We start from the raw sequence: 14,086 nt of genomic DNA on the forward strand, positions 1-14,086 counted from the left end.
AACTTCCACTATCCCACGCTGCTCCAAGCCCCAATGTCCAGCCTGGCCTTGGGCACTGCCAGGGATCCAGGGGCAGCCCCAGCTGCTCTGGGCACCCTGTGCCAGGGCCTGCCCACTCTCACAGGGAAGGATTTTTATTTATTATCCTGCAATCCTGTTTGTATTTTTATCTCCACGTGTGAAGCTGGTGCTGAGAGTCCCTAAATGTACCCATGTGTAGCCAGTGCTCTACTGCAGCTTGGATGAGCTGTTCAGGGCTGGCCCTGGTTGGAGTGAGCCTCGGTGGCTTCTCTTGAAGCCGTCTGGGATCTTGTTGTGTGAGGTTTTCACATAAAAATCCCTCAAAGCTCTCTATTCCTGGTTCCAGTTTGTGCATTCCAGTTTTAGCTGGGATGCATGGGCTGAGCATCCTTCCCTCAGGACACAGCAGGGTTTGCACAGGCTCTGTCTCACAAAGGGTGATGGCCCTTCCTCCTGGGAGCACCTGGGGCTTGAGCTCCTGTCCTGTCCGAGGGTGGGTCTGGCCCTCCTGCAAAGCCCCAGCAGCCTGGAGGGAAACCTTGGCTCTGAGGTGATCACAGCTCAGGGTTATCACAGGATGAGATTGGCTGGGGTTGGGAGGGACCTTAAAGCTCATCCAGTGCTACCCTCTGCCATGGGCAGGGGCACCTTCCACTGGATGATGGTGGTGGCCATGAAGGTGTGATGCAGTGGTTGGTGTCCCAGTGTCCTGGCATGGTGGGGCAGCCTGGGTGCAGCAGAACAGACATGATGGGAGAGCTTTAAAATGCTGAGATGGAGAAGAATTCTATTTAAGAGAGAAAATCCTCATTTGCTGAAGGGTGCAATGAAGGAAGATGGGGAGAAGTTCTTTATTAATAATAAAGAACGAGCTCTTACAAAGACCTGGTGTCCAAAGCTCTTTAACTTTTCCTGGCATTTCCCATCCATTCCATTGTTAAGCCCCTCACCGTAGGAAAACAGTGCCGGGCCAAGGTGCTCGATGATCTCATCCCCAAGGCTTCTGCACTCGCCTCTGTTTACCCACCCCACAGCATTTGCTCCTCAGATTTGGTTTCCTACTTTGAAGAAAAAAAATAAGAAGGGAAAAAAAACCCCCAAAAAATCTTTCATTTGTGCAGTGTCTTCCCCCGGCCCTGGCACTGGGCTCTGAGGAAAATAGCACCTCGGTGGTTTTCAAGGAGAGGATGGACCACAGTGCATTCCCACAATTTATAAGAGGAGACAGGAAGGCCTCAGTGACTCATAAACACTAACAGATTCTGTGTATGAGCTTCTCTTTGTTGTTTGTTATCCTTAATTTCATGGCTTTCCTTCTTTTGAGCGTGTTTGTGTATTTTAGGCGATGCCATCATTTTGTCAGGACACTTTGTGTGTGGTTCCCACACAGGAGCAATGTTTTCTGCCTGATGGCTGGGCTCCCAAAAATAAGACAGCAGCCAGTGGAAACCCTTGAGGGCTCTGTTTGGTGCCACATCCTGACATGTGGACCCTGGGACAGCAAGGCTGGGTGGGAGGGACCCTTCCCTGGTGCTTGTCAGTCGGTGCTTTGCATGGAACAGGGTCAGGACCTCCAGCACGGGAGCAGCTCCGAGGGTTGTGCTCAAAGCTCCTCAGTCCAATGACCCCAAATGCACCACTCATGAGGTGCTGGGAGGGTCAGGCCACCATGGCCAGTGTGACCTGGGCAGTGAACTGCCCTTCTGAGGGTGGCTGTGCCCCATCCTGGCTCTCGGTGCTCCCAGCCATGGTTCTCTGAAAGCTGGGAGCATCTCTGCGTGGTGATTGTCCCAGCAGTTTTTCCTGATGTAGTTAAAACCAATCCTTTGTCAGAGGGCCGGGATGAGTTTCCTTGAGCAAGGAGGTGTTTAGTGCTTTGTGTGGACACTGGGTTCATCTTGCCTTTGTTTTCCCCTTGCCATCCCACCACAACCTCCCCCTTGCTATTGCAGAGGGCATGAGCTGACACCCACTCCTTGCCTCAGAGCTGGAGATGGTTAAATCCTGCTGGGAAGCCAACATGTTGTAAGGCACATAGAGACCTCTTCAGACAAGGCAGCTCATTCATGTAGGGTACTTTTAATTAATCATGGAATGGTTTGGATTGGAAGGGACCTCCAAGATCATCCATTTCCAACACCCCTGTCATGGGCAGGGACACCTTCCACTATCCCAGGTTGCTCCAAGCCCTGTTCAGCCTGGACTTTCGGTTTAGTTAAGCCATGTAACCATCAGCTGTTGGGATTGCTGAGCCAGTGATGGTTGAATGAGCCAGGGGCAGCCCTGGGCTGTGCACAAGCCCTTTTCCTGCTCCCCTCTGGATGTGGGGACAATACCAGGGCAGCTGTTTAAATATGCTCAAAAATTCAGAAACACAAGTAAGCACTAAACTTTCCCAAGGTGACTGAGTAATCGTGTTTGCTTTAGCATTTTAGTCCCCCAATTACCCAAGCCAAGGATATTGCCTCTTTAAACAGAGTTCAAAAAGCCCAAGAATTTTTTATAAATAGCTCACATCCTCTTGATAACAACCAGGCTGCTATTTATTGCCCACTTCCCCTCAGACAGACAGGTCAGAGGATTGAAAATCGCACTTCCCGTGAAATCCAGAGGAACTGGGGTTTTCAGGTTCCTACAATTGTTTGTCATTCTGGGTTTCCTTTGCAGCATTCAGCCAGGCTCACCCTGTGGAGGAGGGATTGTTAGGATATATTGCTGCCTCCCTGAAGCCCTAAACCCCACTTTCTGCTCCCGTCTTAGGGACCAGCAGGAAATCCCATTGCTTCCCACCAGCATGGGGTCCTCCCAAGCCATTTTTTTTAACTCCACACTTCATCGAGCCCTCTCTGGTCTTATTTTCCACCCCCACCTTCCCTTCACTCCAAAGCTGTGTGTGCAAAGCCCTCCGGTGGAAGCAGGGTGGGAGCTGCTTCCTGATGCTTCCTTGGCACTGCGGAGGGGGAGCTGCAGGCACAGGAGCACCGCGGCTGCAGAGTCTCCTCAGGGAGCTGGGATTTGTCCTGTCCATAACTCTCACTAACCCAATGCCACTGGCCTTGCACCAGTCCTGTGCTTCGGTCACTGTGAAATTCCCAAGTCAAATAGAATGGTTTGGATTGGAAAGGACTCCGAAGATTATCTGGTTCTAAGCCCCAACAGAGCTGGAGGTTTCTTAGTGGGGGATGCAGAGACTGCTGCAAAGAAAAAGATAAATTTAGTTGTATTCCTAAGGACCATTTACAGGAGTATCAGGAGATCGGGTTTGTGCCAGCCTTGAAGCAATTTGTGATGGTGCAGCAGCGGGATGAGGCTGCTGCTGAGGAAAACAGAACTGTAACTCCTCATCCTCAGACATGAAAGATGATGAAAACCTGGCTTTCGTGGGACTCTAGACCTGTTAGACTATAGACCCTGTAGGGCTGGAAGTGGAGGATCTGTGCTAATGGCTCACCCTCCACATGGAAAGCAATTAAATACTGTACCAACAAGGATGGAGTTTTAATTAATTAATTCATTCTTTAGTGTCTCTTTGGACACAGTGACTTCCCTGAAGGGATGTGAAGCATTTCCTTGCCAGCTCAGAGCAGGGCATTTCTGGGTGGAGGATTTTGCTGTTCCACGTGTGGCTGGAGGCTCCAGAGCCATACCTGGAGCGAAGGGATGCGGTGCAGCACGTCCCAGTTTCGTGCTCTGAGAATATTGTGTTTGTGATTAGGAGCACCCGGTTACATAATGGCATCACATCATAATCACAGACCTACCTGGCTCTGAGCAGAACGGGGCTGAATGATTTATTCATAAGAGTTTCTTCATGCAGAAACTTCTATTTATTCCCTGTTGTAAGGGCAGGAAAAAGTCAATGGAAGCTGCAGCGGTGTGGTGCTAATGGGAAGCCGCGGTTCACTCTTCCCTCTCTTCAGGAATACTGAAGAGTAAACTTTTTAGGCTTTTTATGGAGAAATTCCTGTGCCTTTGTGCTTGGGAGCACAAACCTTGCTTGGGTTTGCAGAGCCCAGCTGGCCTTGGAAGGGAGCAGGAGGTGCTGGGGCGATGCTTGCCCTGCCCAGTCCCTCGCTGCTGGTGGGGGTTGATGTGGCAAGAGTTTGGCAGAGTGATCAGAAACCTTAGAACCTTAAAATCTTGGCTGGTTCTTGGCTCTTTTCTGGGTTTAACAGGCTGTGGTGGGGTTGAGCTCTGGGTCCTGAGGCCTCATCCAGCCCAGGCTGCTGCTGGGGGGCTGCTGAGCCCACAGGAAATAAATGCAGCTGTTTACACCGGGGAGACTCAGAGGTCTGAGGCTTGGAGTTTTATTATTTTTTTTTTTTAACATCTTTTGAAGAATATCTCCTCCAGTCCCACCTTTGGCTGCTGTTTCTCAACTTGCTGGCTGTTTCTTTCTCTCTGCAGCAGCAGAAGCCCTGTTGTGTCCTTGTTGGGTGTCCAGGGCTGTGATGGGCACTGGTGGCCTGGGCACAATCAGAAACTTCTGTGAAGCCCCTTCAGCCCCTTTTGTGCCTCAAAACCTGGTGTCCAGCTTGGACCCTGTGTCTGTTTGGGGTGGCTCTGTCCCAAAGCCTGTCGAGGCTGTGTGGGTGCATGAGGGGGGCTGAGACCCTGCTGAAAGGCTTTGCCTTGACCTCTGTAGCCATTTCCTCCTTCCCCTGAAAAGGAAAATTTGCTCCATGTGGGAGCCCTCTCTGAAGGGCTGGGGCCATTCCCAGCTCCTTGAGGACATCCCTAAAGTTTTACGGCGCTCAGCAGGGGCTGGAGCGGGAGCCCAGGGATTCAGTGCTCCCACGGGAGGTTGTTACGGGGAGGAAGTAAAACAAAGTGCAAAGGCAATTTATCTCTGTCCTGGCCATTTGTCTGCCACCCACAAAGAGGCCAAACTTCATCCCTGGGTGCCATGTGCTGGTGTGGAGCTCTGTGAGGAGCCAGCTCTGGCTGCCTGGGGAATGGGGCTCTCCCTCCCGGTTCAGCCACCATCACCCCGTCCACACACCACTAATCCCAGTGAGAGAAATGATCCATTTCTGGGAATGGCACTGTGGGAGGTGGTGCCTGCTGGGAGCAGTGCAGCCCCCTTGCCATGCTCACCCCTGCAGCACCCCTGGAAACCCAAGAGATAAAAGAAAAGCTTGATTGCCAGCATGATTTGATGACTTTTAATAACCCCGGTTTTTGGTAAAAGATAGATGAGCCCTTGAATCCCTTAGCCAGTTCCCATGTAAACACAGCAGAGGTGCTCGCTGAGGGACACCAAATAATCCCACTCTGGCTCTCTTTGTGCACACGGTAGGAAAGTGTGTATAATGGCAGAGAATTAAAAAAATTCCCTTTCCTGGAGAAGCTTGGGCAGGTTGGTGTTCTGGGCGCCACTGAGCTGTGTGCTGGGGACACCCTGTGTGGTTGAGAGCCAGGGGGGCTGTGCAGGTGGCCTGGGGGTCCCACCCTGCTGGCCCCCATGGCGAGGAGCTGGAGTCTCCCTGTGCTGGCAGAACCCCGGCTCTGGAGCGGGGCACTGCTCCCTAGGTCGCTCCAGGTCTATTGTTCCCCTGGCTCCGGCAGGGGCGGCTCACCAGAGAGGAATGTGTCCTGCTCCCCGGCCAGAACACCCACCTCGGGCTGCCAGGGGAGGAGAAGGTAGGGGTATTTTATTTGAATTGGTTTAAAATTTATTTCTCATGTGAAGCTGTATTATCACAGTGTTTGCCTTCGAGGGTGGGTGCAGCTTCTGCCCTGCTGTTTGCTCTCCCCCTCCCCTCCTCCCATTGCTGGCAGTGCTGACAAACCTCACATCTCGTCCAGGGTGTTTCCTACACCTTTTGGAAAATCTCATCATGTTTATTAAGTATATATTTTAGAAAAGGACTTTTAAATGGCATTTTAAAAAATGTTTTAATCTCATTTTGTAGAATCCCAGAATGATTTGGGTTGAAAGGGACCAAGGGATGCAACCTGCTCGATCACATCACTCACATCTGTACGTTTGTAATTTCTGTATGTTTCAGCCCGTTCTCTCACAATTAATACAGTGATTTAGGGTATTTTTGGGGTGTTTCGATTCACTAGAAATTCCCTTTCAGGTCTGATATCCAAGAGCTGGGCTTGCCTTGGGGCCTGGGAAGTCTGTTGTACTCTGAGCTCTGTGCATCTCTTTGCCATTCTGTAACCTGTGCTTGGGGAGTTGGACTTGGTTTCCTTTGATGATCAATTATTGAAAATGGTGTAAAAAAGGATTAAAAAAAAAAAAAAGCTGATAATTCTGATCAATTTCAAAAATATTGCTTTAACATCTACTACTCAAATCAAGCCAAGTGCTCTGGTTCGCTTCCAGCAGAGAGGCATGAGCATCGTGTTGGTATTTTTAAAGCTTTATGTGCAAGACATCAGTTGGTGTTGCCAAACTCTGATTTAAATTTATACATCCTGGCTCAGCCTGTTTGTTAAAAAAAAGAAGAACTGCCACCAGCACAACAAATTCAGTATCTCTTCCTTATTGCAAATTTTTTGGCATCAGATGTCGTGATCTGCACAGAGTAGTTATTGTCTCTTTATCTGATCCAGTGACTAATTCAACATTATTGTTTCAATAATATTATTTCAGGCCAGGTAACACACTTGGGTTACCTCTGTGATGACACAAAACATGGCACGGCTTCCAGTGAGTCACAGCTCCACAGCGTGTGCAAATAAATAACAGGAATGGTGAAAAATAACCCGGATCCTGTATTTTTAGCAGTCCAGTGTGATGCTGGTGACACACAAGGAGCTGGGGGCAGGAAGGGTGGTGGGTGGGAGCCCCAGGATGTGGCTCAGGGGCTGGGCAGGGTGAGCAAGGACCCAGGGATTTGGTCCTTGACAGCTTTTTGCCTTTTTCCAAGGAGCTGGGAGAGTTCTGGCTGCCCTGATGTTGAAAGGGGACCTTGGGGTGGTCTGGCTGGGGCTGGGGGATGCTCTGCACCCACACATGGCTCCGGTGGGGCTGTTCTGGTGCGGGCAGCACAGCTCTGCTCGTGGACAGGAGAAGCAGGAGAGCTGGAAGTGGGTCTGAAATGCCGAGGGAGGCTCTGTGGGATGGGGTCGGCACAGCCCCTCTGTGCGGTGGGGTTGGTTCTCTTTAATGTCGATCCCATTGTCACACTGAGGGCTGAGCCCCGTGGAAGGAGCAGCCTGACTTCCAGGCTGGCATGTTCTAGAGGTGCAGGGAAGGATTGGTCCTACAAGTTCACAGAGCAGGGTATTCCTGCTCACTGAGGAGCTGCCCCTTCCCACTGCAGGTGATTTGAGGGATAATTAATTGATGAGCCCCTGATGTGCCAGGCCATGGGGCAGAGCAACCCCAGCGTCACCCTGAGCTCCTTGGCAGGGCTGGGGAGCACCAAATAACCAATTTTGGGCTCCTCTCTGCTTGCTTGTATTTTTAGAATAATTGCTATAAACATTCTTGCTTTTTTTTTTTTTTTAAAGAACCACAACAGCCATTTATATATTTAACAATATATATTTTTATATATATATAATTTCTAGATCAGTACATTCATCAGTACTTGCTTTTCTTCACAAACAGAAGAACTCTTACAATAGTAGACTTTCTAAAATAAATACTATTAAAATAGAGCTTCAAAATAAATATTCTATACAAAGAAAAACCTTCTGTGGTAACTTTTCAGGGTGTACATGTGAGGGGGTGGTAAGAGGAGAAGGGACAAATATTTCTCAGGGTGTCTGAGCATGGGAGGGGAAGGGAATACCCAGTGCTGGGATGGGCGAGGGCTCATCGGTGTGGCAAAGCCAGTGCCCAGGGAGCACCAAATCTGGGATCTGCTCCTGGCACCCGGCGGGACTGGCACAGGGCTGTGGTGACGGTGTGTTTGTCTCTTGGGGCTGCTCTGCTCCCGCTGGGAATGTGGTGTGGCATTGCCAGCACCCTCAGGTCCCCTTCTTGATGTCTGCGCTGTTGTGTGGGGCAGAGGGCAAACCCCGGTGTGAACCTGCTGCAGCAATTAGCAGAGCTGCAGCAATTAGCAGAGCTGCAGCAATTAGCAGAGCTGCAGCAATTAGCAGTGCAGGTGCCCTGCCATCCTCCTCCTCCTCCAAGCATGGCACCTGTCCCAGGGGGTACCTGCCCTGCTGCCTCCAGGGCCATCCCACAGCAGTGCCATGGCTGGAGAGCCAGCAGGGTTTGTGCTCGTTAGCAGCTGTCCCTTCGTTAGCAGGGGCACCTGACCCGCGGGAGGATGGCAGAGCTGTGGGTTGGGACGTGGTGACACAGCACTGTGCCCGTGGTACATCTCCGGGGTGGCAGGAGACCCAAGTACCTTCAAAGGGAATGGGGGGATGGAGTTGTTGGGATGGGGAAGAGTGGGAATAACAACGTTACTGACGGGAGCTGTTCCCTCTGGCACAGCCCTGGCTCGGGCCAAGCCTGGCCCTTTCCCAGCTCCAGACAGGGCTCAGCACCTTCCTGCCAGGCCAGGGCCGGGAGCTGCTGGAGCAGAGTCCAGTGGCCGTGCCGAGAGCTGGGGGGGGAGGGAGGATCACTCTGCTACACTGACCACTGCTCTAACACATCCACAATGCTTGACAGGCTCCAGCACGGCATCATCGGCTTACAGGGCTTAGATATTAAAACAAACCAATGGAGAAATAGTTTACAGCTATGTACAATGAGAGGAAATCCGTCTGGGATTGCTGGGAGTATGTACATGAGTGTAGATTGGCACAGTGGCGACCACTCCAGCGGGGTCTTTGCTCACGAGGACCATGCAGCCAAGCCTTGGGCTCTGCCAGCGCAGATTTCAGCACAGGTTCCCCAGGAACAGAGGGTCAAAAAGGCAAAGCAGCCGTGGGTGGAGGCCATTTGGACACGTGTGGTCCCAACAGAGGAGGGCAGCAGGTAAATACCTCTCCTGCTGCCTTTTCTAGCTTGCTTGTATCTTAGGAAAATGGTTTCTTATTAAATACAATATCTTATACATTCAACCAACAGTTCAGCTAGTTCGGGGTTGGTTTTCCTTTTATCTTTTCCCCTCCAATTTGTGCAAGGTAATAAATATAGCTCTGGATCCCCACCTGCTTCCTGGTGCCCACATACAGTTAACATGAGGCTACCCTACAGGAATTGGTATCTGGTAACAGACATTTTACCCTTTTTTCTATGATTCAGCATGTACAAGCTAGCAAATGTTATAAACATAAAAGTTTGTTGGTTTTTTTGTTTTAATTTTTTAACTCCCCCATTCAATAAATATCTACAATTCAATTGAGCTAAACCCCGAGTCATCCAGCTGAGCTGAATTCTGAAACCCAAAGCCACCAGAGTTCCCATCAGGATGCTCCTGCCAACCCCTACCCGTGGCTGTGTCGTAGCCAGGCCAACGGGATTCCTGGAAATGCTACACGAGCTCTGCCTATTGCTTATCTAATTAGAGATGACATTTCACTGTCACTGCTGTGCATTTACTGAGGAAATCTCCTCTAATTAAAAACACCAAGAGAGACTAGGTCAGTTTCCTGCATGCAACAAGTACCTACCTACTCATTAGAGTGTTGCACGTTTGGACCAAGATTCTTGTTTAGCACCTTGTCGTTGTCGAGAGGGGTTACAGCATCCTTGGGGAAAGTAGAACCAGCCCTAGGATGAGTGCACGGACAGAGCCAATATTTGTGTGCTGAAAACCACGGGCACATTTGTTAACTGCACTCTCTTCCTTCCCCTGGCTTTCCCTAGTGTGTGTTAACACTAAAATAAACATTAAAAGCATTCTTTACATTTAAGAAGACACTTTTGTACAGAAGAGGCAAAAGTCAAACAGCAGCAATAGGGGTGGGGGAACGGGCTGTACTTCGAGCAAATGCCATTCACCCCCAAGACAAAACCAAATCTTAATATTCAATGAGCAAAGAAGAGCTTGTTCCAGGAGAGGAGGTGCTGGGTTGAGATCCCTAGAAAAATACACCTATGTGCATCGTACACTTAGGTTTGTGTGACTTCTTAGCAGAGCTCAAGAGGTTTAGGGAAACAGACCCCGCCTGTCTTCGCTTTGTGGCGTGAGTTAAACCCCCTTTGCTCCGGCCTCGGGGGAGCGAGCGCGGGCCTGGGGGAAATGGGATCGGCCACCATCCTCCTGGAGCAGGGCTGTCCTGGTGATGGAAAACTCATATTCCATTGAGTGAAACCTGATGCTGTGGATCAGCTTACAGGCAGGAGGACCCGGTGTTGATACAACGGCCTGAACGCATCCTGCTGCAATTCCTCCAGGGAGGGGCAGCCCTGCTACCATCTTGCTTTAGAAAGAGAGTCCAAACCAGTGGGGCCGGGGTGGGATACACCCAAAAGGCAAAAGACCCTTCAACGAATGAAATGTAGCTTCACTTCTGGTTCAAAAATCTTTGAGGGACACAGAAAGCTTTTGAGAAACACGTACTTTGTGTGCAACCAGCCCTTGGAGTGGTGTGCAGGAGGGAAGGAGGGCGGAGGGAGTTCCCCCATCACCTTCAACAGGCTGCTGGGAGCGAGCTGGGGTTTGGAAGGAGAGAGGAAACAAGAAGCCTGCCCCAAATCCGAATTGAGAGCAGCTTTTTGCAGCTGGGAATGGGGATTGGTTGTGAGGCGGTGCCTGCCAAGCGAGCAGTTAATGGTTCCTGTGGTGTGCAGGCCTGGTGAGCAGCTGTCCGTCCAAGGCGGGAGTTTTTCAGGAGCTGTACTTCATGATGTACGTGGGTTTGTAGCCTTCACTCTGCATTATTAACGTTCCTCCTTTGGCCCCATTTGTTTAAACTGTGACCAGTTCCAAAATCCCTGAATAACCCAAAGTGCTTCAGTTTGTGGAAATAGTTGCTTCTGCTTTCTCCGAAGGCAAGAGGCTAACGCTCTCTTCAGAACACAGGTTATTAAAAAGAGCCAACACCACCCTGCTCCGCAGAGCATCCTCCCACTCCGTCCTTCCAAACTATTAGAAGGGCTTTTCTGCCCCTTTGCTCTCAGGCAATGCCTTGCAAATGACACTGTTTGTGTTTTTGCATCTGCATCCGGGCCGGCTCACTTGGTCGTAGCATCTCTGGGACAGCTTGACACAGCCGGTGGCTGGCAGGTAGCAGAGCAGGCAGGGCAGCACCAGAGACAGGGCGCTCATGAAGGACCAGCGGGCGCAGCAGTTGGAGTGGGAGCAGGAGCAGGGGTGGTCGGCACACGTGCCCTCGTCGTCCTCGTTGGTGCAGTGGTAGAAGACGCCCTTGACCAGGCACATGCAGGTGGAGTAGTTGACCAGGTTCTGCGCCGAGCAGAGACACTCCTGGTTGCACACCCAGCACGACGGCAGAGTCCGGGGCAGGGCACACTCCTTGCACTTGCATTTCCCACAGGCCTCGCACAGCAGGAAGTGCTTGTCCAGCTCCTGAGACACGGTGCCCTTCAGGTCCAGGGGCTTGCAGTTGATCACCTTGGGCTGGATGCGAACAGCGCGGGGGGAGGATTGCTCTGCCACGGGCACCGGGGCCATGTGGTCCAGGAGCCTTTGGTCTGAGGATGTGCTGCTGCTGCTGCTGATGGAGCTGGGGCGCCCGCTGAAGGAGATCCAGGGGTGGGTGACATCCTGCTCGCAGCGCTGCGGGTGCTGCTGGCTGCTCAAGCCCAGTTCGTGGGGGGCTCGGGGACGCTTCTGGGCTGGTGGCTGGGAGGCGCTGGGGTTGTCGGTGTAGTCGTTCTCGATGTGGGTGGTCTTCATCTGGTCGATGGGCAGGATGGTGAGCGGGTGCTGCAGCCGCCCGTAGGGGATCCGACTGTCCAGCAAGGGCTGCACCATCACAGAGTTGGGGACAACGGTGATGTTGTGGGGAATCCGGGACTCCATTGAGAAAGCAGTCTGACTACTGGGGCAAAATCTGTGCTTAAGTGTCCTGGGGGAAGGGAAGGAGAAAGAACAGGGGTGGGGGAGAGAGAGAGAGGGCATCATTATTGAGGTATCCTGCAAGCCCAGCCCAACAGGGCTCCTTACTGAGGCTGGCTATTATGCTGAAGGTCTTATAAGGTAAACTTCTGTCCAAGGGTGGCAGAACACTCAGGTACAAAGTGCCTACCGTGTCCCTCTCCCTGACCTTGGCCATCTACAGCTCCTCCAGTCCTGGGGGGGCTGCGGTCACTGCAGGCTCCTGAAGAGCCACTCATGGTTTTACTGAGGGAAGGTACATCTTGCGGCTGTGGTGCATATTCACATGTGGTTTTGTCAGCAAACTGCCTGAAATGACCCATCTAAACTCTGGAGGCTTTTCCCAATTGATCCCAATCCCTACAAAACCTGATGCAGGATTGTGGCTCGTGGAAGCACTGGCCTGGTACAAAGGTGCTTCTGAGCGTGGGGCTGAGCACCTGTCCTTGCTAACCAAGGATCTGCCTGTGGGAGGATGCCTTGATTTTGGTGTGGAAGCATCCCCTCTCCATGGGGAGCCACAGGTTCCAAAGGCTCCTTTATCCTCCCGTGGGAGCTGGAAGTGCTCGCTCAGCACCTTGTCTGGTGCCACACCAGGGTGGGAGCCAAGGGTGCAGCTCCCAGGAGAGCACCCACGTGGCTCAGGCTGGATCCATCACCTCACACAGGTAATGAGACACTCGTGCAGCCCACTAAGTGCACTAATATTTAGCTGAAGTGCTGTTTACCAGCCGCTCTGGCTGAGCCGTCATTGCCGCAGTTTCTAATTTCATTGAAAGAGTGCAATTTATCCTGGAGTCAATCCAAAGATTCAGCAGTGGCGTAGGACAAGAAACCACAGGAAGTAACTAAACTTAAATCAAAGAACGGAAACGACTCAGTTCAAATTTAGAAAGTGCACATTGTTTTCTAGTAGATGTGCCATTTCCTCACGGGGTGACCTTTATTCATAAATAATATAATGCTGGAGATCAGTTGAAAGAAGGGGTGAGAAAAGCTTCGGTCCAGGAGGGGAAAAGCTGCTGGTATCAAGAAAAAGGAAGTAGTGAACAGCTTAAGGCATTGCCAGTTGTTTGTGTTCAACAAACAAATTAACCTTCTCCAACGGCGTGAAAGATTTGGACTTGGCAGCGCTGGTTTAACAGCTGGACTCGATGATCCTAAAGGTCTTTTCCAACCTAAATGATTCTGTGATTCTATGACTTTAATATCACAGCAGTGGGAAAAAGTCAGGAAAAAACTGCAGCCAACTACAACCAAATAATGCACGAGAAGTGTGTGTGTAAATGTGTGTGCACTTCTGCAAGAGCACACCTCCCCTAAAATTAACACAGCACCTCAAAAATCAGAGCATGAACGGATTCCGCACTTTTGGAAGGAGAAGGGGAAGCCCATTTTTACCCCCTGAAAAATGCCACCAGAGTCCACTCTTATATTTGTAAATCGTTGCTTTGATGGATCATTTGGCATTTGGGGTTGGAAATGTGCCAGCTCCCCCGGGATCAGGAGGAGGGAGGGCGGGCGTGGGCAGGATGGCACATGCCGGGTCCGGCACCGCGTCTGGCCTGCCGGGCCCCGTTTGTCCCCTGCACCCCACCAGCAGGAAGAAATGCTTTATTAGCAGTAATGATGATTATTGTCATGCAGCCCTTATGCTGCTTCTCTTCCCCAGCTAAAATCCTCTGCTGGGCCTTAGCCATTCATTTGGAATTTTTTTTTATTTCATTATTCATAGCTCGTTGACATCCTGACTGGAGGAACAAGAGAGTTTATAAAGCATCTATTCCTAGTTACTGTATGTAAAAAACAAAGAGAAGCAATGATTCTGACAACTGTGGGGCATGCAGAGGGAAAAGAACTTGATTTTCTTTTGTGCATCAGAATCCAGTGTCATGATATAAAAAGTATTTGCTTCAAGTCAGAGTTTAGCAAAATCATCAGTTCTGTATCGGCTGTGTGTTACACTTGCAAGGAGACTTTGATTCCACTGGGTTTTTTTGGGGTTGTTTTTTTTTAAGGAGAGAGATGCAGCTGTTTTGGTTGCCAAGAGTAAGTGCAGCAGAGCTGATCTTAGATGGAAGGTAGCTGGAGGAAATGGTGGCAGGGCTGGAGGTGGCAGAGCAGCCTGGCTGCTC

At 50.8% G+C, this 14,086-nt stretch overlaps 1 protein-coding gene across 1 annotated transcript in view; it reads right to left on the bottom strand.

Moving 5' to 3' along the window:
* Positions 1–9,257: 9,257 nt before the first annotated feature.
* The window catches only part of SPRY4 (sprouty RTK signaling antagonist 4), a 12,850-nt gene continuing 8,021 nt past the window's right edge, over positions 9,258–14,086 (bottom strand). Inside the window, exon 2 of the mRNA XM_017728250.1 lies at positions 9,258–11,922. Coding sequence (XP_017583739.1) covers positions 10,980–11,876 — 897 coding nt within the window. The 5' untranslated portion in view covers positions 11,877–11,922 and the 3' untranslated portion in view covers positions 9,258–10,979. The remainder of the gene's footprint in view (positions 11,923–14,086) is intronic.

The sequence above is a fragment of the Corvus brachyrhynchos genome, unplaced genomic scaffold, assembly GCF_000691975.1.
Source record: "Corvus brachyrhynchos isolate BGI_N302 unplaced genomic scaffold, ASM69197v1 scaffold21, whole genome shotgun sequence".
Lineage (NCBI taxonomy): Eukaryota > Metazoa > Chordata > Aves > Passeriformes > Corvidae > Corvus > Corvus brachyrhynchos.